The 26,108-nt window shown below is 31.2% G+C and overlaps 1 protein-coding gene across 2 annotated transcripts in view; it reads right to left on the reverse strand.

Annotated features, from left to right (window-relative positions):
- The window catches only part of LOC111688397 (rho GTPase-activating protein Graf), a 135,761-nt gene that overhangs the window by 17,222 nt on the left and 92,431 nt on the right, over positions 1 to 26,108 (reverse strand). For both annotated transcript variants that reach the window (XM_046946864.1, XM_046946863.1), the window contains exons 2-3: positions 15,485 to 15,642; positions 14,940 to 15,113 (exon numbers count right to left, since the gene is read on the reverse strand). In XM_046946864.1, coding sequence (XP_046802820.1) covers positions 14,940 to 15,113; positions 15,485 to 15,642 — 332 coding nt within the window. The remainder of the gene's footprint in view (positions 1 to 14,939; positions 15,114 to 15,484; positions 15,643 to 26,108) is intronic.

The raw sequence follows: 26,108 nt of genomic DNA on the forward strand, positions 1-26,108 counted from the left end.
ACAAGCAATTTTGAGGATAATTCAATTAAATTTGGTACATGATCTTTTATTGTCCCAGAGACGAAGCCTATTGAAAATGGTTAGGATTGGTCCATTATTTCACCTAGTCCCCAAATAACTGAACTTGTAAACCTTGTAATCAAACTACAGGTCGCAATTTTGAAGATTATTATTAACCCCCGTATAGGACTTATAAACCTTGTAATAAAACTACAGGTCGCAATTTTGAAGATAATTTAATGAAATTTGGTATATGATATTGTATCGTCTCAGGGATTAAGCCTATTGAAAATGGTTAAAATCGGTCCATTATTTCACCTAGTCCCCAAATAACTGAACTTGTAAACCTTGTAATCAAACTACAGGTCGCAATTTTGAAGATTATTTAATGAAAGTTTGCACAAGATCTTTTATGGTATCGGAGACGAAGCTTATTGAAAACGGTTAATATCGGTCCATTATATACTGATAAATTAGGCTAAAATGTATCGGTATATGCGGGACACAATAAAGAACTAAATCTTAAGACCTTGAGACCCTTTATATATGAAGGAAGTCTTGCGTTTTTTAATGCTCTCATCTAGAACTTATCACGTTCTAGATGAGAGCATTGAAATTGCATTCAAAATATGTCCAAACATAAATGACATTTTGTCGATATGGTTTAACATTTGGAGGCAAGGAATTCCCAAGTGCTGTACAATTAACATATCGTCCTTGAGCCAAACAGTTTCGCAAATGGACATTCATAGACCCATACTTGCGTCATCTAAAACGGTGGATGGATGAATAGGTGGCAGAAAATTGGAAATCTAGTAGTCCACTGCCCGGAAAAGCGTATGATTAGATGCATGTCAATTTGAATTCTAAGAATTATTGCAGAAGTTTGTACTTTTCGAAAAAAGGGAATCAAAGACTTGACACTAGTGAACCTATCTAAATCATTGAGATTGCATATTGTGGGTTTTTTTCAACAACCATAGTAAACTTCCGGAAAGAGGGTATTTTTTCTTTTTTAAAAACTTAGCAGTATCAGTATTTTATCTCCACAAACCCACTGTAATAAACAATATAAGAACCCTACCACTGCACAAATACTAAAGAAAAACCTGCATCATGTACAAAAAGTACATGTAACAAGGAAAACTACAAATCACCTTGATGCATCCAACTACCTCCCCCACTCCCCCCAAACCAACAATTTCGCTATTTCAACTGTTGTTTGTTTCTATTAATTTTGCATTTTCTTCATTTTGCACCAGAACAGCTAGACGCATCAATATTTTCATTTTCAATTTCCTTAAAAGTAACAATTTTTCATTGTCTACGGTTCGTAACGACGACATCTAGCTAACCCTCAGACTCTTAAACAAAGAATCAACAACAACCCCATTGTGTACGTTCAACAACAGTAGCAAGTAGGTGTTTTCTGTTGATTTTGCAACATTAACGTAAAAAGTAAGAAGAAAACCATTGAAATTTATGTAAAATAATAACAAAAGAAGAAAAAGTAACAACAACAAAAAAACCCAAAACATTTTATCACATTACACCTCGTGTTGCTATATATTCATCTACAAAAGAGACTCGTTATTTTTTATGCACTTTGTATCCAATGGATACACATCAGGCAAAACAACAATAAAAACAACAAAATACCGGTAACCGGGAAAAATACTGAATATAAAAATTTGCCGGGTAAATAGGGAGTAACGAAAAAAAAATACAAACGCACGCTCACATATAACAATGAAACTTTGGCAATAAAGCGGAAAACCGTTTGTTGTGATTGTGATAAAATATTAACTTTTTTCTACTTGCCACCACCACCACTACCATCAACCACCCTTGCCTGTACTTATGCTATTTTAAGCTTTAGAGTGGCTGCACGTGTTGGTCGCTTGTTAGTGTGGAAATATTTTGTATTACCCATAAAATTGCTATTCTACCTTTAGAGATATTTCACTCACTTCTGTGAAAGTTCTTTTTCAGCAAGTAGCATTGAATTTTTGTTTTAAAAAAGGGAAATTTTACTTTAATTCGTAAACAGCTTTGTTTTCTTAAGATTAAACAACATAAATAGCAAAAAAAAAAAAAAACAAATAACCTTTAAAATGTTTTGCCAAATATTCGTTTAAATTTAGCAAAAACAAAATGTCACTGAATTTCCAAAAGTATTCCCACATAAATAGTTAAAAATATTTCCTATGAATTACCAACTTCCCAAACAATAAAGTTATTGTAATTTGGCTCTCTTTAACTGTTAAAGGTATTGTTGTTTTAGGGATAGCAATGTTTTTTTGCACAATTGTTCTAAAATCAAGTATGAGTCGAATCAAAACCGAATATATTTACATAACGCCAAATGAAAGCCTTGTATATTCTTTATTATTTATGAACTGCCGAAATTGAAATAAACGATCAGAAACTGATCTTCGTGATCAAACACGAATATATCGATCAAGTTTTTCCTCATCCACGATCCTGCCTAATTACTATGATCGAAACGATCATAGTAGGCGAACTTTCTCACACTGACAAAGTGATCACTATATTTCATCATGATTATTAAATATAGAAGATTCCAGTTTTTATTACCTTGAAATTTTATATAACTTCAAATGTCTTATAAAAACAAAAACACGGATTATGCCTACAGACCACAAATTGTTGCAAGATCTATTTATAGTCCAGATCTTGGCCCTCCCGACTTATATTTAATACGATCTATGCAGAACTCCCACTTTCATTCCATGGGCAAGGTTGCACTCCTAAGAGGGTATTTGAATTTGATCCATAGTTATAGCAGAGTCCAGATCTCTTAAGGGCCAAAATAATGTTCTGTATTTTTTATACAGTTTACTGAAATTAGACAACACTGTCCACGTCGTCATTAAATGTTAGTTCTTGCCACTCCCGGTTAATTTTTAATGCGATCTATGCAGAACTTTCACTTTCTTTCCATGGGAAAGCTTTTACTCCTAATAGGGTATCTGAATTTGATCCACAAATATAGCAGAGTCCAGATCACTTAAGGATCAAAACAATGATCTGTACTACTTGTTGAGAAGTTTTTGCCTCACGCACTTATTATTCTAGATCTTGTCAGGGTTCAACTTTTGACAAGATGTTTTGTATTTCTTTTGGGGTACTGGAATTAGAGCATTCGATTGCAGACGACGTTTATCAAACACAATTGAGGCGAACAAAAGCCAGGACTAGACCTCAACATGTTGCATGATCCGTTTTAAGTAAAACTATTTAGAAAATATCGATAGGAAGTTTTTGCCTCACCCAATTTATAGTCGAGATCTTGCCCCTCCCGACTAATATTTAAAATGGAAAACTCTTACTTACTATCCGTAGGAAAGATTTCAGTATCAGTATCTAAATTTGATCCATACAAGATACAAGCCGAGACGGCTCAAATCGGCGGCAGCTGGCCGCCGGTAATATTTTGCAAGCCGTGTTGCCGTAACCGCTGGAAAAGATTGGAATCGCACCTGTTTTTCAGATAATAATTTCGCCAATTTGAACAGAGGTGCCACAATTTTAAATTCTTATGGCAAATTAAAAAAAGTTGCCACACAATATTGTGTTAATATTAAAATACTGAAAACTACTACAAATGTCCATTTTCTGCAGAAAAAAAAAACGTATATAGAGACAGGTTTCCATATAACAGACTAATATACAATATAATAAACGCTTATAAGGTCAATTTCTGAAGAAAAAGTTAAATTGAGCCGACAATTTAGCCGCCGCCGATATTTTATATAATAAGCCGCCGCCTACCTAAATTGGTTGCGCCGCCGATCATTTTGCATCGGCTTGTATCTCTGGCCTAGAGCCGACATTCTTAAAAAAAGATTAACAAATAACCCTTCAATGAATTAAAAACAAAATCCTTTTTGACTTGTTTGAAAAAAACTCAATTTTAAAGGATTTTTTCTCACTAAAAAATGCTGTACTGAGTTTTATAATTTGATTAATTTTTTGTCAATTTTAATTATGTCACAGATGTTTCCATTTTTTTATCAACTTGCTACAAAATAGTAATAAAAAAATCTTATAGCAATTTTTTTATATTGTTTTCCCAAGTCTCTCTCCCTATATCTATCTCTCTGTCACAGTCAAGTCAATTTATGTCGAAAAAATTGGAACTTGTTTCACAATTTTTTTTTTCTAAAATGAATTACAAAAAAATGTTAAACATAAAAAATTCAAAACCTATGCATAGGAAAATAACAATAACAGCAACAAAACTTGAACTTGATTGATTTGATGTTTGATTTTTGTTTGAGTTTCAGTGATTGTTGTTGTTGTATTTTTATGCACTGATTGCACGAGTAAGTTGTCATGCCAGTACTTTATTTGTAACGATTTTGCTGGAATATGGACAGTTTTTTATTTCTAATCAAGCGCCACAAACACATGCCACATACGAAAATGTTATATGGTTGTACATGGGGTTGTTGAAATAGAAGTTGCAGCGAAAAAATAAAAAAAAACAAATTTATAAAAAACATCATAAATAAACAGAAAAAAACAATACAAATACGAGTTGTGAATGATTAAGTACAAGCAACCACAAATTACAAATGCAACAACACATAAGAAAAATAAAACATTCATGTGGCAGCAAAAAAAATTAAAAAAAAAACAAAAACATATTGTTGTGGTTTTTGGATTAAAACATTGGAAAGTACTCTGACTGCCGGTTTGCTGTTGCTGCTGCATCAAAACAAACCAACCAACCGAACAGCCAGCCACCGCAATTCGAAGCAATTGCACTTCAACTTTAAGTTGTCGGGTTACCTATACTTAGATTAAGTTTAACTGGCGCAATACTTTAAATTTAGCTTTTCAATTTTGCCATAGAAGAGTAAGTAGAGAGGAGATGAGACGAGACGCCAGCTACTCACTCTACGCTGCTCCACTTTAAACTCTTGCAATTATTTTGTTATGTTCCTCGTCTATGATTTCTGGCGGGGGACTTAATAACAATATGCTCTAGTAGAGTATACTGTAAATCGTTTTGCTTCAATTGATTTTTGATTACATTCATCAAATTACAAACAAATATGAAATTTACGTTCAATGTACGTACTAAACATGAATCATATAAATAAAACAAAAATGATCGAGAAAAAAAAATAACATCGATTTCAATACTGTTGTTTATAATAAATGTTTTGTGTGTGTGTATGTAACAAGAAACAGCCTCTTGTTTTTACATGCAACACTTTGTTACAACAAAAAAAAAAAAAATCAGAAAAAAATTTGTGCATCAATCAAGTTTAGAAATGGCAAATAGACAATATACAATGTACAAGGTGCAGCAAAAAGTGACACTCAATTGGAAAATTCTGTAGCTATTGCAAATAATGGGAATTTTCAGAATTCCTAAGATCCTGAAAATACATAAACCAAATCCTTAAACTCTTGAATAAGTTTTTATTTAGTAATTTTTCCTTGTTTTCAGAATCGTTACAGCACATCAGATCTGCACTGATCAGAATGAAAGATATTATAATTGAACACTTAGACATTTTGAAAGATGGGTTCACCCATCGCATAATGGATCTTGAATTGGATTGATCAAAACGATGTACAAAAGATCATTTCCGCTTTACTAATTTCATGCCTTTTGTGATTTGTTAAGATCAGCAAGATCGTTTATTGGAATATTAAGACCTTTTGAAAAAAAGTTTCCGTTTTGAATAATCGATCGATCACAAAGATTGTCCTTTTTAACATTTTCACTAATGTCCTGTTTTTGTGAATTGCATAGATCGTAAACTTAAATATTAAGAACGAAGGATATGTTTCCATTTTGCCTAATCGATTGATCATTTTTGTTAATGTCTTTTTTTTTTTTTATTTGTGCAGATCAGCACGATCGTCCATTTGATTAAGACCTTTCGAAAGAAAAGTTTAAATTTTGAATAATCCATCGATCAGAAAGTTTGCGCTTTTTAGCACTTAGACATTTCAAAAGAAGAACCTTCGCTTCGCATAATACGCAGTGATTTGTGTGTGTTTCCAAAATCCTTATAAATCACGAAAACGTAAAATAACCCAGCAAAAAAGTGAGGAAAAAGAAGTAGAATTTTCACCATAAATAACATACTTGAAATACTTCCATTTTTGGTGAAAAACCTATGAATTTTACATTAACGTGTCATTGGAGGGATGTTGCTCATTTTTGACAACTATGAACTACATCTAATCTTATTCATAGATTCAATAAAAATCCGATATTTGGTTGTAAAAAAAAAACAGAATTGTTATTTGTAGTGACTTTTCTACATCTCTTTCCTCACTTTTAACTGGGTTTTCATTTGTAAGGAAATATTTGGTTTATAGAAGCGAAAAATATATAATAGCATTTTAGATGTGATTAAGATGTCGTTTGTAAAGTATGACATCAATTATTTTTTGCTGGGAATTAGAAATTTCCAAAAAATGCATGTCCTTTTTGCTTATGTCTTATTTTTGGTGATTGGATCCGATCAAAAAGATCGTCCTATTGAATGAAACGACATTTTGAAAACTGGGTTTTCGTTTCAACTAATGACTGGAGTATCTTATTACGGAGTGAATTATACTTGCTTTTAAAGTCGTTCTAACACGGGAACTCGGTTACTCGAAACTGATCGACTAATTCGCAAGACCTTTCAGTATAGGATGGTTCATTAAAATTAGAAGCAACGGTAATTAAGACATTTTAAAAGGTATGTTGAAGCTTGTTATTGGTAATTTTTAAGTCTCTTTGTGTAGAGAAGTACTGAAGGTGTCGTCTAAACGCAATATGTAATAAAACCATCACACATTGAAAGGAAACAAGGATGAAAAATATGACAGTTTTCATTTTTTTAAATGGCTCAATAAGCAAGGAAGTTGCATTAGATCAGGGATATATTTTAATGGAAACACATACAAAAAAGTGTACCATCTGTTTCCATCTTACGATGGATTTTTATTTTCTTTTTTGTTATACGAATTTCATTTTACTTTTTCTATAGACTTTTCTTACGTAAATTGTGATCGTGATAGAGAAGATCGTTTTATTGGACGAATTCAGATCTCATGTTTTTTGGCCATTAATAAGTTTTTCAGGCAATGACAATTGTCGTTGTTCTTGAAACGTTTATGGAAACGCTTAAGTATATTTTATATTCTAGAATCTCAAGTCCAATCTTTAGTCATTAGGAAAGACAAAAATTTTGTAAATTTTGGGACACCTTGTAAAGCAGAGCTGTCAGGAAGATGTTAATTTCTAGCATTTTAATTATTTTAAAAGCATTTGGTATGAAACAGACCAATCCTTTTTAAGTTCAAATTGATTAAGAGAGCAATTGCGAACAACAAAACAAAATCGTTAACAACATTTAAAAGCCAAATCAATTTCAGATCTAAAAAGTTATTAGTGAAGTGATGTATTAAGAGGAGAATAAAATATTGCGTAACTGAATTGAAATTTTCATTCCAGTTAAAGTATTGGAAGTGTCAACAAAACTCATCAATCAGATCAAGGTCTTCTGCAGCATATAGCATTTTTTGTACTAAGTCTTTGTAGGACTTTTTACAAACCGTGATTTTTTTGAAAATCGTGTCCTAATATCTGTTGTTAATAGAGTACATGCGAGGATCTAGGATGGGAATGGGTATAAGGCAGAGATACAAGCCGAGACGGCTCAAATCGGCGGCGGTTGGTCGCCGGTAATATTTCGCAAGCCGCGCCGCCGCCGACTTCTTTCGTTTCAAAAGCTAAGCCGGCTTCAACGTAACCGCTGATAAAGATTTGAATCGCACCTGTATTTCAGAAAATAATTTAACCAATTTGAACGGAGTTGCCACTATTTTAAATTCTTATAGCAAATTAAAAAAAGTTGCCACACAATATTGTGTTAATATTAAAATATTGAAAACTACTACAAATGTCAATTTTATGCAGAGAAAAAAACTTATATAGAGGAAGGTTTCTATAGCAATATAATAAAAGCTTATAAGATCAATTTCTGAAGAAAAAGTTAAATTGAGCCGACAATTCAGCCGACAATTCAGCCGCCGCCGATATTTTCTATAATATGACGCCGCCTACCTAAAATCGTATCGGCTTGTATCTCTGGTATAAGGGACTACAAATTCGATTCAAAAAAAAATATTTATGTTATTTATAACGACAACACATTACCAAGTAATGTATGAAATAACTACATTACTTACAATACTCATTACTTAAATTTAAAAATATTTTACTGGGATGCTAAAAGAATTGAGATTATTCGATTATTTATTAGAAACTAAAGCAAAGCTCCTTAGAAGGAGCTGTGGGTAAATTTTGTAAAATTATTTTTAGCCATTTAAGGAAATATAACAGTCACCTAAATTATAAAATTCTTTATAATGTTTGCCAACCAAAAAGAAGATTACCATGATCATCTTATTAAATCGAACAGAAAAAAGGCGGTCAAATATTTATAATTTAACAACAAAATATTGTTACGCTTATTTCAATAGTTAAAAAACCAAAGAACACTAACTCTTAGCCATGTCATGTTGCCACATTTAGAGAAGAGTTTGAAAACGATTTTTTTATGATGCATTCTAACCAACAACAAAATTCCATCATTATTAACCAAACTACCGACACACAATATCAAAATTAGAAAATAAAACTTAATTGTAAAGTTTGCCAGTCAGCTAGCCACATGACTGCCTGCCAAGCAGCAGCAGTAGCCTGTGGTGCATTTATATGGCTGAAGATTTTTATATGATTCAGTCAGTCACTGCTTTCGGTCTGCCAGCCATTAAGGCAGTCGGTCAATAATTGTACAATTCAATCGACTAAATTAATCTGGTATTTTTACTTCTTTTCTTCTGCTTTTAGTGGAAATAATAAAAACAGAATCTGTGCCATTGTAATCGAAATAGTAGTTCTCGAGTGCGAGTGTATAAACAATAAATTGATTAAGTGCTGCAGAGATTTTTTTGTTACAATCAATTGAATTGTTCCAACCATGTGTCAGTAAGTGTGCAATGAAATCATTCGTGGGCAGATGATCAAGGGGTTTCCCTGTAAAAACAATTCAGTCAGAAATATTTATATAAACAAATCAGAATTTTCAATTTAAAATTAAATTTTTCTCTACTAAATTTAATTCTCTATAAAAGACCATAGAAAAATTATGTGTTAAACCTTAACGAAATAAATATGTTAAACATTTTTTTTAAATATACAAATGATGGTTATAAAATGTTGCAAAAACATACAATCAAATGCTACTCTATCTAGTAGTTATTGTGCAAGGATAATGGCTAAAGGATACAAACTATTTTCTGAATCTATTAAAAAATTCTGTGATAAGTTTCCATTTATGAGAAAGAGAGAAAAAACAAGAAAAATTATTCAGACATACAAACATTACAAGTGCAATATTTGCCCTTATTCAAGTGTATTAAAGATGAATGAGGCAAAAGACAGACAGACTGACTGACGAAGCATAAGACATACAATAAAAATATCTAGACTGAAAGTTGAACATATTTGCCATATTTGTAACAGACAGTTGAACAGACGTAGGGACAGACGTAGAAGAGTTTTGTCTGTAATCTATTTTGTGCAAACTTTTGCAGCATTTCAATATAAATTCACAACAACTATTAATGTTTTATAACTCTTGGTACATAGATATTATAAATACCTTAAGATATGGTGTGGGTAGAAGGTACTAAATGACATTTTAATGAAATTTTCTTTATAAGTTAAAGTTCTAATGAAAAGTTCTATTTGTTAACCCTAAAATTTTATAGGAGTAATAATATATAAAATTTCCCTAAATCGACAGAGAAATGTTATCTTACCAATATATCGTTCATATGTATGGAATTTATGTTAACTATAGGCATGTATTGCTTCCTGAAATGGACTAGGGATCTTATAGGGTAAAACTTAAGAGTCATGAATCATAATTGCAAGGCTGTTTCTAGTAGGAATCCAAAACAAAGAAACTCATGGAGCCAACTCGATTTTGCGACCATTTTTATGGTCGGAAAATCGAGAGGAGGTTGCTTACGGACCAGTTATTTTCAATTGGAATAGTATTATTGGGTAACAAGTTTGATTTTTATCTCAGACTGTAGTAAAGACCCATAATATTTACAATAGCTTAAAATCGTCAGTGAAACTTGATCAAATGTTAAGCAATAAATAAAGCTCTGATCTCTTCATCTTGGAGAACTGAGTTTCCAAAATAGGTATCTATCCTTAAAATTGTTAGTTATGGTCCAACTTCTCATCATTCGGTAGGAGGTTATTTGCGGACCAGTTATCTTTAACAAGAATCGTATTCTTGAATGACAAGTCTGGTTTTTATTTCAGGTTGGAGTTTGGACCTACAACGTATACAAAGCTTAAATTAATCAGTGAAACTTAAAACGTTAAGCAATAAATAAAGCTCAGATCTCTTCATCCTGTAGAACTGAGTTTCCAGTCTAGTTATCTCACCTTGAAATTGTTAGTTATGGGTGTATGACCTGATTTTGATCTAAAGTAGCAATCAGATTCATTACAAGAAAAACTCCGAATAACTTACTTATTTCAAAACTCCAAAAATTTTAATTATTTGAAACTAGAGGACAGATCAGTGATTCGGGATCACGTATACTTAGAGCAATGGAAATTAACACATTTTAAAAGATTCTTCTTTCTACGTCTAATATCGTCTGATTTAATAACTTCAGACTTCTTTCTTCGAGACTATGTCGGCGACCTTATTTCCATTCTAAAATTATGACATTGTGCTGGCTAGGTTAGAATCCGAAGAAACCTAGACCGCTATCGGGCCTGTTGTGCGCTCGTAAATCGTGAAAAAAGGTCGCTGAATGAATTATTTTTCAATGTTCAGAAGCTCAGTTTCCTGAACGTAATTCCTAATAATATTCCAATCAGTGTAAGACAGGAATGTTAATTCGGGAATAACATTACTTCCAAGACACTTGGAAGGTGGCAAGAAAGTGCATCAGAGTTCCACTGTCCTCTCCACATGCTCTACATTCGTCTGAATCCGCATGTTCAATTTTTCATAGATGTGCTCGTAATCCTGTCTGTCCACTCAGAATACTAACTTCATTTTGAGGAGATGTTTCGTCTTGCTCTCATCAGGGTCATCCCATAGGATCTTCGTGGTTCTACCTACTGTTTCATTTATTATTCCAAGAGGCTTTATGGGATTCTCTCACCTATATTTTTAGTTTTGCGTTGCCAGTTTAACTGCCTCCCTTTAAAGCTATTACATTCGCCCTTTCGTTACCGACTACTCCCGTGTGAGCTGGTACCCATATGATGTAAACCTTACTTGTGCTGGCTAAGAAGGACAAGTTTTGGAAAGATTCGGACCTTTCTAATTATAAAAACATTATAAATTCACTATAGAGAGCATCAGAAATTATAACAATGACTTGAAGAAATTATCACTAAGATTCGTTCGTTTGCTGTAACGATTTCTTCGATTTTTTTCAAAGGCACTTTTTGATTCAAACAATTTTCAGACTCTTGTTTAACAAAAGATAGAAGATACATTCAAGAAGATATTTGGAAAATAACGGATGTTTCGACAATTAAGAAGGTTGTCTAAATAGATGCCTAGACTTAAAAACATAGTCAACACAAATTACCCTCTTGAATCTATCGAAAAGTTGATATGATTTGGCGACATCATACTTTTCTTCGAGATTTCCTAAAGGCTCTTATTGATTAAAACAACTCTCAGACTCTTAAAAAGCCCTTGTTTAACAGAAGATATATCTAAGAAGATATTTTTAAGAAAGGGAGTTTCGACAATTGTTAATGTTCCCTAATATCTGCCTAAACCTAAAAGCCTAGCTAATACACATTTCTCTCTTGAATCTATCAGTTTGGGCAAATCCAAAGAAGATATTTGGGATATTAATGATATTTTTTTGGAAATTCGATTATCTTCATGAACTCCCTGAGCCCAAATTTATGCCGAGCGAATGTACGTTTCTCTATTGAATACATTAGTAGGGACAAAAATGGTGACTCAGTTTTATATATTCGGTATTCTGATCTTTCCTAATATCTGTTTCTGCCTTTCGAGGTATCTTCTTAAAAGATTTCTTTAAAGTGGATTTAAAACTCCTCAATTTTCAACTAAGTAGAACAGAGCTACGAGATGTATTATGATTTAATTTATAACTAAAAGAACATAAGTTCTTTTTCAACACAACCCTAAATAATAGTTCTAAACACAAGAGGAAGTGGAAAACTATAACACTACAGTAGAGTAGGAGTAGGAACAGGAGTACATATACTAACGCTACTATACAATTTATAGTAAATAAAACATATTAGGAGAAGACAGAATGAATTTCCATGGTTAGATCAAAGAGGGATATTAAGCTTTTTAAAAGGAGGCCACAAAATATTAAGGGTGTATGTAGAGATGGCAATGCAAAAAAGCTTTTTTATGTATTTATACAAATATAAACTACATTTGTGGCAAAATGCACTCACACACCAGGAAAATGCGAATTATATACAATAGTAAATAAAGTTTTTTTTAAATGCATTTATTTGCTAAAGACTACCTCCCACTCACAATGCTGCTACTGCTGCTGCTGAGTTTGCTGTTCTACTAAAGCGTAAATAGTATTGTGACCGGTTTGGGAGAGAGTGAGAATGAAAAATGCAACAAGGAAGGATGTTTATCCTTTGGCGGTATTCCGTTTTCATTGTTGTTATTGCTGTTGCTGTATACAAATATATTGTACTATGTAGTTGAATTTCCAAACAACAAAAGCTTTTATACAAACTATATAGTTTTTTGTTATAGCTGTTTTTAGAGTAGAAGAAGTACTTGTACTGTAAAGCTGGTAGCAGGCAGGGCGTTTTTTTTTTTTGTTGCCTTTATTTTATATATTTTTTGTTACAACTAGTTTGTTTCTTCATGCAATTTAAAGTTTCTATTGTACAAAAATAGTGTTTTATATATTTATGTATATTCCTGTGATAAAGAGAGAGAAAGAGAGCAAAAAATAATAAATAAAAGAGAGTATATAGACTGGAATGAAATTGTTTTTGAAATGTTAACTTAGGTCAAGGAACTCAAATTGTATAAGAATGTAAAATCTAGGAGTAGGATATGATTTTGAGGAGTAGAAGTAGCATTAATGTATAAAATTTCATTTTGCAAAACTAAAATTATATTAAATATTGGCAACTAAAGGATGTTGGGTAGGGAAAATAACTAGAAAAAAACTTAAAAGCTGCTGTTGCCAGTTGCACTTAACTATTATTGAATTTTATAAGATTTTTTTCTTTTGGGGGTTTTTTCTTTCATCTTTGAGTTTTATTTAATTTTGGTTCAATTCAAAAAAAGTTTTAAATTTCTTCATCAAATTGGTGGCAAATCAAATGGAGGAAATTGCTAAGGAAATTTCGACAAATCAAGGATATAGAAAATTACATGTATATTGATATTTATAGGTATATTAGGAAAAACCTATTGAAAATGCAATTGAATTTTTCTTTAATTTAAAATAAAAATACGCTGGATTACATCGCTCATGTAGCTTTTAGTGAATGTGTTCCATTGGTTTCAATGTAGTCAAAGCTTTTAGTGAATATGGTGCATTGGTTTCGAAGTGCGAGATATAATTTGTGTGGTTCAGAAGTGGTAATTTTGACACGAAAGACAAGTATGTAAAATTTTGAAAAACCAAGAATTGGAGGCTTTACTTCACACTGATTGTTACTAAACTCCTAAAGTGCTTGCAAACTCATTGAGAGGTTTTCAAACATCAATTTCAAAACCTTTGCAAGCAGCATGATTCTTCCAATAGCGGAAAAACTAAGTTCCATTCGAATCGTCGCCGAGAGACTTTGAAATGCGATTTTGGATGTCCGTTCAAGTTGCTTGTCCAAATACAACTAAATTATGCACTTGGAATTGCAAGGGCAACATTTCATTTTGAAAAAAATTTAGATAAAATTTGTTGGGAACTTTTGCTTCAGCCGCTTTATAATACAGAATCTACCATATGAATTGAAGATAAGAGACTTTGAAAAGCGATCATGTCGCTTAATCATGATATCCAGCCAAATCGTTTAAAGGGATCATTGGCCGAAAAACGCTCTGCAGTAAGACTGAAAGGCGATTTTGGAAGTCCAAGCATGTTGCTTAAGCGATAAGGTTTTTGATGCAACCAAAAGTGATGTAGCAATTACGAGTTTCTCTGGCCAGACCATTACAGGAAACCAGTACCGAATGCATGTTGTTTTAAGTGAACATTGGCCGATAAACGCTCAGATTATGCATACGAATTGAAACCAAGAGATGTTGAAAGGTGATTTTGGAAGTCCGAACAAATTCTTTAAACGCTCTGGAATTTAGTGAAACCAAAAAGGCCAGACTATTACAGGAAACCTGAACCAAATGCAAGTCAATCGTTTTAATAGAACATTGGACGCAAAAACTCTTAGATTATGCAGTTAGATATACGAAAGCAACATAGTATTTCAACAACGTTCGGCTGAAGGATTTAAAAAAAGTAGTTGGGAACTTTTGCTTAAGACGCATTCTCTCTGTCTCTCTCTTAGTTAGTTTAAAAGGAGGATGTATACACATCAAATCCGAAGGAATACTCTTAGGCCTCTATCGGGCCTGTTGTGGGCCAATGCCACAGTTCTTTCTAGGCCTCAAAAAGTTAGCAATAATTTATCCGTAGAATACAAATACTAACAGAATGATAGGAAAATTTCAATGGGCTAACAATGTGTTTTATTTTCAATAAATTGAAATTCATCAAAAGTTTTAGATTTAAGAAAATTCCTCATTGAAAGCTTAAGTTGCTTCATCAAATCACCGTTGATCATTTTCATTTCCCTTGTAAATTTTAAAGTTTACACTTACCTCTTGTATTGTGTTTTCTGGCTTTTTTGTCGACATATTTAGGAAACGTTCTTGTGATTGACAAAATTTTTCCGTTTTTTTGTCGAATTTTTTCTTATTCTCCTTTACGCCGCCAATTTGTTTCTTGCGAAAATCCTCTAAGGGTTCAATGATATGTTCATCGGCTAAGGTTAACTAAAAATTAATAAATATTTTTAAAACATTTTTTTTTAATAAAGACATATTGACTCCCACTAACTAATATTTTTTTCCTAAAAACAGATAATGTTGTGAAACTAGTTCTCCAACAAGGAGAAAATATTTATCAACATAAAATTTTGTGGAAAAAAATTGTCAGTTAGAAGTTGGCAATATGATATCATGGTTATTTTTTTTAATTTAGTAATAGTTTCTTGATATTCAAAGAACACAATAAGTTAAAGAAGTTTAACTTTTAGTTTAAATTTAACTGAGAGTTTTTATATAAAAACTTATCAACTTAGATTTTGTTCTTTAACGAGATACTTAAAAAAAATCTTAGAGTTTTAAAAAAAAACACTACTCACCATCTTCTCTCTTTCATCTTCTATCATACTAATTATATCACCAAAATGTTTTAAACTCTCACAAATGACCAGCTCATCGTCTGTCTGTGCGGTGCCAATGCATTCAAAATTGAAATCTTTCAATGAATAGGCCAACTGTTTCATGCGGGTTGATAATACTGCAAGTGGAAAAAAAGAAACACAACGAATAATAAGACAAGTGGATTATATAATAAAATTTTTCAAAAGAATTGTGTTTTAACAAAAAATGCACAGTTTTAAAAGATAAATAATATTTAAAGAGATTGTGTTTCTTTTTTTGTTGGTAATTTTGTACTTGGTGTTTAATGACCTTTGTTGTTTTGTTAAAGTAATATTTTTTTTTCTAAATTTATTTATCATTGACTCTTGTTGTGGTAATTATCATAATTAAAGCTATAAATATTATAGTAATAAATAGTTTTATTTAAATATTATTTATTGCTGCTACTTGAATAATTTGAATTTAATTTATGCATTAGCTTAATTTAAATTGTAGTTTTTTAATTGTTATTTATGAATTTAAACAAGTATTTAGTGGACATATATCGAATTTCTTGAATATATTTTAATTTTACATCAATCATAATATAGTTTTATAAGAAATTTTGTTATTTTTTTAATCGCTCTCAAAATTGCTCTTAAACAAATTTTTGAATATTTTGCCTTGCTGACCTTTGACCTTTTTTGTCAGTTCAAGCGTTATTAAAATTTGTTTAATAGTGTAACAAAGATTTTTGTTAAATTTTCATCGTTTTACCCCCTTTAAAGCAGCGACTAAGCAAAATATTCCCTAAATACTTAAGTGCCACTTAGATTACATACATTAAAACTTGTTCAAAGCTACAAATAATTAATTTTTTCTATAAATTGTTCAATACACACAATACCGAATGTTACTTAAAACATAAAAAGAAAATGCCAACACTCGTGGTAATTGCCCTTTAACATGGTTGCTTAGTTCAAAAAATAAAAAACCGTAGATTTATATTTTTGGCACATTCAATATAAAAAAACACATAACAGCAACTAGCCAAAGTCAATGCCATAATAAAACTTACATTTTTATGAGATCTTTTTATGAGACCATAAGAAATTTTAAGTAAAAACAAAAAACATACACAAACATTAAAATTACATTCTACGTAATTTGGCAAGAAAGAAAAAAATGATCAAGATTAACAAAAGAAAAGAGAACAGAACAGAAAGGAATACATATATTACAATAGTTTTGAAGTTTATGTCTTGAAAGAGGGGAAGGATGGCTAACTGAACGTGAATGTTTTCCCTTGCTTTCGAGAGTGTGTTTGTGCGCCACAGAAGTGGTGATTTTGACACAGAAAATCGCCCAGTTTAGCAAAAGAACTTTTTAAGATCCAGACACGAGAAATCGCCCAGTTTAGCAAAGGAACTTTTTAAGATCCAGACACAAAAAATCGCCCAGTTTAGCAAAATAACTTTTTAAGCTCCAGATCAACAAAAGTTTGCAAAATTATTAGGAAATTTATATTGAGTGACATATGAATTGAAGTTGAGCGATCTTGAAGTATTACTTTGTTTCGAGGAGTAAGAGATCGTATGTGAAGTTCGAAAGCAGCAGATTTTCAGTTTAAATTTTGAAACTTATGGTGAAAGTTTTTCCTTGGTATAAATGTGCTATAGAAGTGATGATTTTGATACGTAAAAAAAGGTATGATGATCAAGGAATGGAGGCACCACACCACGAAGATTGTTATTGAAACTCGAAACAAAATCATTGGAAGCTACTTAAACTGCAATTTCAGAACGTTTACGAGCAGATGGATTTATCCAGAATGTATTTGTTGGAACCAAATGTAACTTAATACTAGCAATGATGTATTACCTGTTTAAAACTTTTAAAAAGGGGTGAGAAGTTTTAACTTCGTCTACCCTGCAGCTTTATAGTGAGCGAAGCTCGCTACCATATATTTCGACAGATGCAGGTCGCTCTTTTTCTGAAATACTTTTCACTTTAGAAAAGGGAATCTTTAATTGAATTGAAGCTGATCTATTCATCGAAAAGTTGAAAAATTGTGTGCCATACGAATGAGAAGTTTTAACCCAACTAGCATATGGTTCGACCGATGCATAACGCTCTCTCTAAGATACACTTTAGAAAAGGAAATCAAATAACTTGTTTCATCCTATGTAGCTAAAGAACGAAACTTAAGCTACATATTTGTCACAGAACATAAGCATTAAAAATCGTAAAGAATAGTCGAGGAAGTAAAATTGTGAAAAACCACGATATTAGTTAATCAGTTTTAATGGATACATCTAGGCCTCTATCGTGTCTATCGCTCCTTAACCAGTGCCTCAGCAGGGAATCGAACTCATCACCCCCGGTCTATCAGACTAGAACACTAACTTCCAGAGGCCACAAACTCCAATATTTCAAATTACATTTCATTATTCATTATTCATATCAAAGGTCACAGAAGGGTATAAACTTCTGTAACCTTTGACCTTAATCACAATTAAACGATTACAATAACCAGAACATTATTAATAACTATCAAAGATTTTAGAAAACTAAGAAAATAATTAATAATATTTTCCTTTTAACCTCACGCTATACTTCCCCTTTTTCCAATTCCTAAGTAAGGTGTGACATTCCAACATTATTTCACTACATTTAGTCGCTCTACTACTCTAAACTTAAAGTCAGAAAGCAAGAAAAAAAGTTGCTTAACTTTTTTTGTAAGCTGGAAAGCATGCGCAATTGATTTTAAAGTTTTTTTTTACTTTTAGACTCTTCTCTGGTAGTTCCCCCTTTCAAACGTCCCACTTTGCCTATCATATTTAAAGATTTAAATAGCATGAAAATACAAAAAAACAAAAATCAAAAACTTGATTTACTTTAATAGATACACTCGTAATTCAGTGGTTATTACCACAGCTTTGTTAAAAACTATACAAAAGTTTATGTTCTTTTATAGTCCAGATGTATATAGATGATGATGATGACGATGACGACGACGCTGATGATCATAATGATGACGAAATTTTTAATCAGAATCTTTTAGTACATTGTACTCCAAAAAAGTAACAAAGTATGTATAAAAAGTAAATAAAGAAGAAAAAAAAGCTACAATTTAATGGAAGCTGTATGTTCGTCTGAGTCTGCTGCTTTTGACTTATTTGACCCAATTTTATAGTATTTTTTTTCTCGATTCTTGTCTTCTTTCCGTTTTTTTTACTGATTTGCTTTTTTTGGTTATTTTGATGCCACTAAAAATGTTGATTTAAACGTCATTTGGTTTCTTTTTCGTTGGTTTCAATGTGTTTCTTTGCCTTTAGGTTAAACCAATTTTTATGGTGAATTTTAGAAATTATTTCGATTTCAATTCTATCACATCAAATAAATCTTCTCTGCTACTCCCCTTAGTCACTTTTAAATACGTTAAAATTTTCTGTTTATCTTTGTCGATTTCTTTTAATCAAGCTAAAGTTTTTAAAATTTCAATTCGTGTTTAAATGTTTGTGAAGTTTGTTTTCTAACTTTTAGTTGCTGTCATGCATTTTCTATGGCCAAAATACATATATGTGATTGTGTGTGATTTTTTTTGTTATTTGTCTGTCATACAGAATTTGTCTGCTAATTAATTGTGTACATTTTAAATGATTTCATTTGATTTGCTTTTAGTTTTTGTTGAAGAGAGAAAGGTTGTTTTTTATATATTTAATACCAAAAAAGGTAAACCTAATGTGGGCATTTAGCAGTAGTTAATTGTAGGAGATTTTGTTTAAATTTTAATGGATTAAATAAGTAATTTTTAGAAATTAAGTTAAAGTTAGAATTAATTTAGATTTTAGATCAAATTTAATGTGTTTGCAAAAGTGACAATATGATTTCCAAACGAATGATTAAAGGAATAAAGGAATGATTAAAGAATCTTAATTTAAATTTAAAAATCGATCAAGTTTAAGAAAAAACGTTCAACAAATTCAAGAGAGTTTTCGATTGATACTCCTCGGTAAGGTTAAGAGTAAAAATCTAACCTGAAAACTCTTCAGTTTGAAAAGTATTTTAACATATGGCCGACCGCCAACGATCAGGGAACGCAGCTATGTTCACTGAACCGGTTGCTTATGATCTCATTTACAGAGATCTGAAAAATCATTGTCGGAAAACCAAAGGTGATTCTTCTCCTTCTGATCGCATTTTAAGAAATGTGCGAATCAAACGGTAAGTTTTGGCGAAAAATAATGCCATCAGATGACTCAGAATGATGTGTTTACCCAATAGCTATGTTAATTGAAACTTTTTAGAATATTCTACATGATTTTCTTCTGACCCCATTTAAAGAAGAAACTGTTCGTTTTTGACTTTTATAACGATCTTCTAAACATTGTCGATCGCAATATAAAGAACAATCATTTAAGGCTTTCGCATCGATAAAACTAAAGCCTAATATCGGATATCGATATAGACGTAATATAGTGAAAAAGTTACCTTTTGCTTCTTCGATAATGACCCAATTAAAGAAATATTAGATCTTTATTAAGAGGAACACGTTTCCCAAATCATTCATAATTTAATACGTCCATCGTTATCATTAAGTCATTATTTTTAGTGGACTAAATCGTTCCACAGGAAAGATGAAGAACCAACAAGAGAAACGTTTAAGAACTCGAGTCAGACCCAGTGTAATCATGGGTCAGTAGGGTAGAAGGGGGACGCCACTTTTTTGAGGCGGCCTCAAATTAAAACCACAATCGTATTCTTAATTTTTTTCTTGGTTCGGATACTTAGATATGTTGTCTCTAGTTTTATTCAATTTTTCCTAAGTACATATTTTTTAACTTTTCCGCACTGACCAAAAATTGCGATACCGCCCCATCCATGGGGTAAATGCGCCAAGGGGATGGGGCAGATTTTAGATTAGTAAAATAAAATAAAAAATTACAAAAATAAAAACCTATTTTGCTGTTTTATACTTTAATTCATTCAACAAAGTAAAATAAACCAGATATTTATTATTTATTTCACAAAACTTAACCAAAAATTAAAACAAATTATTACTGATTTTTTCTATATTTTAAGCAAATTTTGTTCTACATCACAAGTATAACATATATTTGACGCATGTCTCCCACGGGCAGTTGTGGGGTTTAGTTTCAATTTTATTCAAATTCTAATTATATTATCGAACATATTATTATGTCTTATTGTTCACTATTATTGACGTTCTAATACTGACCAATATATTTATTCTATCACAAAAACTAAAATAGTTAACACAAAAAGTTTACACAGTGAAATATTTTCACAGCCCTTTGAAAAACAATTAATCATGTCTGCCTCCCATCATATGTAAAGTTAATGTTTTAAATTTTTAGGGATGATAGATAATCGATAAACGAAACGAAAATTTGATAATGCAATAAAATCGATTACTCAGTTTTCAAGTTATTTGCTATTGGCAGATGTGCCCCTATGGCGTATGATCCCCCTTCTACCCTACTACCCCTTAAAGATTCTAGCCAAAAACCAATCGCGAAAGTGTACTATGCTTCACCTAAACAGTATTGAGATTAAATATCAAAAGATTCCAAAAATTCCAACCATCTACACCTTTCGCCTACACTTGCCCTTTCTATTCTAATTTATACCCGTTTCTCCTCACACTGTGTTTAAACAACTAATTACTAAATTAAGGTTAATTAAACAAGAACAACAAAAATATATACTATGTATATAGAACAAACCATTAAACCATGTAAAAAACATATAAAATATTGATATTTTAATGACTACAGAGTAAACAGAGCAGCCAAAATATAAATTTAAACAAACTATGTAAACGGGTGGAAATGAACTTAAAATAACATTAGTCCACTTGTCCACAAACAAAAAAGAACACAAATATAGCATTAATGTTATACAACGAGCTTGTACTATTATACAAATAATCAAATAACACTTGTCAAACAATGGAAAAAAATAATGATGACCCATATTGAATACAAATTTTTTGATTCAAACTCTCATAGACATGTAAAATTGTGAGCAGAAGAATTATTATTATTATATTTAGTTGTTAAGAACTTGTAAACACTTGTTGAGATCAATGTAATTTCATTGATCGTTTTCGTCAATGTAGAGATAAGTTTTTTTTTAGAATTTAAGTATTTTAAAGTAAAAATAGAAATAAAAGGAAAAAATCTATCAAATATTTTATTTAAGTAAAAATTTAAGTTTTCTTTTATTTTTTAAGTTAATATAAGTAATTTTTAAGTATTTTAAAATCATTAAGCCAGAATTAAGAGAAAAAAGCTATAATTGTTTAAAACTTTATTGATCGTAACTAATATGATAGCTTTCTGCGATTAATCAAGTATTTCTAAGCAATATTATATGAGAATATTCGATAGTTTTAGCAGACCTAAAGGGTGTTAACGAAGATTATAACTGTGCAGACGATTTAATACCTCGTATGTTTTAACATGTTAATCCAAAGCCCATACTGTTAACGATCAGTAGTTGTGTAGTAGTCTCTTTTCCTTAATAACTAATGTGGATTGGAGAAAAATTAAACCTTTTATTAACATGTTCTATGAGCCTAATGGCGATATTCAGAAACGTTTTTTATATGATTATGCTTGAAAATTGTGAGAATATTCGACATTTTGCTAAAAATTATGATCGGCTTTTTACACAAATTGATCATAAAGAAAGATTCTTACCATCAAGAAGTTTTACCACATCATATGTATCTCAATATTTTAAATTAATCGAAAAAGAAGATTGCTCTTGCTCAGGACATGTGATCACGTTTGATCGTCATATCATCATTCGCAATTTCCGATACTTAATGTACAAATTGGTGAAAATGTTAACTTTTCTATAGGAAGAGATTGTTGTTGATCAGGACATGTGATCACGTCTGATCGGCATATCATCATTTGCAATTTCCGATACTTAATGTAGACAAAATCGTGAGCAAGATAACTTCTCTATAGGATTACTTTAATAAGAACTGATATCTTTCAACGATCAGGTATGTTCTATGAGACCTATAACACTATCCACTGAACTTTTTAAGCCGGTAAGGTTTAAAAATTGCTAGAATATTCGACTTTTCTCGACTTAGGATCGACTTATCATAAAGTGTGTCTCAATTTTGAAGTAGGGTTCTATAAATCGACTTTCGAACAATCGAACAATGGACTTTTTGTCGAAAAAAGTCGAAATAGTGGAAGTCTACTATTTTGTTCCAAAAAAGTCTATAACTCTACTATCGTCTGTGAAAAGTCGAAAAGTGACTTTGTTAATAAAAGTCGAAAAGTCTGAAAGTCGAAAAGTCAAAAAAGTCGATAAGTCGAAGAAAGTCGAAAAAAAGCCGAAAAAAGTTGAAAAGTCGAAAAAAGTCAAAGAGTCGAAAACACGAAAATTGTAGAAACAAGTCGAAAATAGTCAAAAATTTTAAAAAATTAAAAAAAAGTCGAAAAGTCGGAAAAAGTCGAAAACTCGAAAATTTTAGTAACAAGTCAAAAACAGTTAAACATTTTTAAAAAGTGGAAAAATGTCTAAAAACTCTAAAACAGTCGGAAAAACTTGAAAAAAGTAAAAAAAAATAGTCGGAAAAAAGTCCAAAGAAGGCGTAAATAGTCAAAAAGTGGAAAAAATTGAAGTAGGAAAAAGTCGAAAAAAGTCTGAATAAGTCGAAAAAGTCGAAAAGTCGGAAATGGTGGAAAAATCGAAAAAGGTCGAAAAGTCGACTTTTAACTAAATGAAAAAAATCGAAAAGTCGATTTTTCGTTTCAACTATAGAAGTGGCTTATCACAAAAAGTAATAAGCGTTGAATGCTTAAGGTATGAGGTATTGAAGAAGATACAAACCTCTATATTCATAAATGCATAATAAAGTTATTTATTGGTTTATTGTAGGAATTATGTATGGAAACTGTGCGTTATAAATATAAATTGAGCAATTTATATCTTTATAAATACGGGGGTAAGAGTTTACTCCCTAATGAATCCAAATGCGATAGAGTGTACCATTAGAGAATAAGCCCAGTATCCTTTTTATATTAACATTCGCGTTATCCGATATCTAATGTAAAAAATTTAGTGAAAAATTTCATCGCTCTATTGAAATTCTCACACGACAAACTCAGCAGTCATATGATAAATTTATGCTAATACTTCAATATAGGGTTGTATATAGTTCATCTAAGCTTTTCTATAATTTCTATATGACTCCTTCAATTACTATACATCATCAACAGAAAGTCGATAATGTAATAATTTCAACTTATTGAATTACAAATTACAAAAATATTTGATAATTATAGGGGTCATTCTTATTTGTTATTATCATAATTATAACTGTTTTATAAATGACTTGCTGTAAAACTATCTGTCAAATTGACACACATAATGTTAAAAAAAAAAAATAAAACAAATAGAAAAAAGTTTTCAATTTCAATATAACAGCCACACACCACTTTTTTATAGCTACTTAATTTGTTGACTGCCTCATTTTTTTAATTCTCTATTACCTTCTACCTCTTACAAAGTAATAAGCTGATTACATTAGTGGTTACACAAATATTTAATTTGGTCAATTAGTACTGGTCTTTGAAAAAAAAAAAACGAAATTTACAAAAATCATGTGAGAGACTTTTTTTATACACTCGTTTCATTACAGCACGTTTAGAATTGTAATGTAGGGGATTTACGAAAGGGATTACTTTTATACTCGTCATTACAGTATGCAGTTAGGTGAAAGCTTTTAAAATCAAATTAAAAAAACAATTTTGGGGAAAGGTTTACCTATGTATTTTATTTCTTTCTCCACTGTCTTTGTTTTTATTACAAATTGAGGGGATTTGCTGATAGTTTTTGTTTTTTTTTTGTTATAGAAAAGATTACACACATTTTTAAGTAACCGTAAGTTTTTTAATTTTTTTATATAGAAATTATTATATTTTCGAAATATTTTAAGCAATCAATGAACTTTTAAGTTTGTTTTTTATCTGTTGATTGTGATTTGTTTTGGGTTTTTATCTTTTTTTTGTTTCTGTTGGGTCGGTCATCAACCCAAAAAAAATAAATAATGACCACCTTTAAAAAAGATCTAAGAGAATATATAAACGATATGACCTAATAATTAATTAAAATTTATGTTCATAATATTTCCCCCTTTTTTGGCCAGATGTCACTGAGTAATAAATGGAAATCTTTGACAAACAGTTAGAAAAATGTTGCAGAAAGAAAGTTTCAGTTTCACATTATCCAATATCTAATGTAAACAATTTAGTGAAAAATTTCATTTCTCTATTAAATTTCTCACACATTAAACTTAACAGTCATATGATAAAATTCTGCTAAAACTTCATTATAAGGTAGTCTATAGTTCACCTAAGATTTCCTAGAATTTCTATATAAGACTCCTTAAATTGATATACATCATCAACAGAAACTCGATAAAAATAGAAATCTTTGGCAAACAGAAAAAATTTTTCAGAAAGAATGTTTCAGTTTAGAATTCTTTACGAGCAAGATATCAGGGATTTTGAAAAGTTGAGTTTACAGAGTTTAAATTTAGTTCCTTTTTTTTAACAGAAAAATTTTTTGTTAAGCTATTTACACAACTCTCGAAAGGATTAAAATGGACATCGCAATTCGTTCACGGATTGAAACTTCAGTCTATTCCAAATCTATTGCGTCTAAGTTGTCGACGTTTGGACAAAGTTTTGATTGATGAAATGGTCCAACAGGAAGGCAGTGGTCCCATCTTTCTGGCGTCAAAAGAACTGCTAATCTTTTGAGACAAAGAACCAATTTTGAATACTCAGTTTTAAAGTGAATCCATTAGAGAGAGATTTTGCAGAGAGGGCGAGACAAAATCTGGACTCTAAAGCGGGTGAGGCAAAACTTGCCAACCACTTCTTAATAGTTGTTAAGAGGTATTTCAACATCTAGTAGAGCGTTATCAAGATAAAATATTAACTTTATGCTTTCATCATTGAAAGTATATTCTGGACGTTGCATCCGATGCAGGTTTCCTCTAATGTTCTTCCTAGATTTCAGTAGCTTAAAACTGCTCATCTTTTGAGGCAAAGAACAATAATGCCATTTTTGGCTACCCCGTTCTGAAGTGAATCCATTAGAGAGAGAGAAAGAGGGAGAGCATTTCGCATAGTTTGAAAGAAGTAGTCATCGGACTGGGCAAAGTCTGGACTGTGTGTAAAGCTAAACTTGCTTTAACCACTTTCAAAAAGTTGGTAAGAGGTATTTCAATATCTAGTGAGCATTGTCAAGATGAATTATTACGCTTTCATATTTGACCGTATATTTTAGAAGTTTTTCAGATTTCAGCAGCTTAAAGCTGCTCATCTTTTGAGACAAACAACAACCAAGTCTCAAGAGAATCCATTAGAGAGATTTCGCATAGTTTGACACAAATAGAAGTCGGACTGGACAAAGTCTAGACTGTTAAGTGTGTAAAGCAAAACATACTTTAATCCCCTTCCAAAAAGTTGTTAAGAAGTATTTCAACATCTAGTGAGCACTGTCAAGATGAAATATTACATTTTCAAAACTCGTTTCAAATGAATCGGTTGCATCCGGTGT

This window comes from Lucilia cuprina, chromosome 3 (assembly GCF_022045245.1).
Source record: "Lucilia cuprina isolate Lc7/37 chromosome 3, ASM2204524v1, whole genome shotgun sequence".
Taxonomy (NCBI): Eukaryota; Metazoa; Arthropoda; class Insecta; order Diptera; family Calliphoridae; genus Lucilia; species Lucilia cuprina.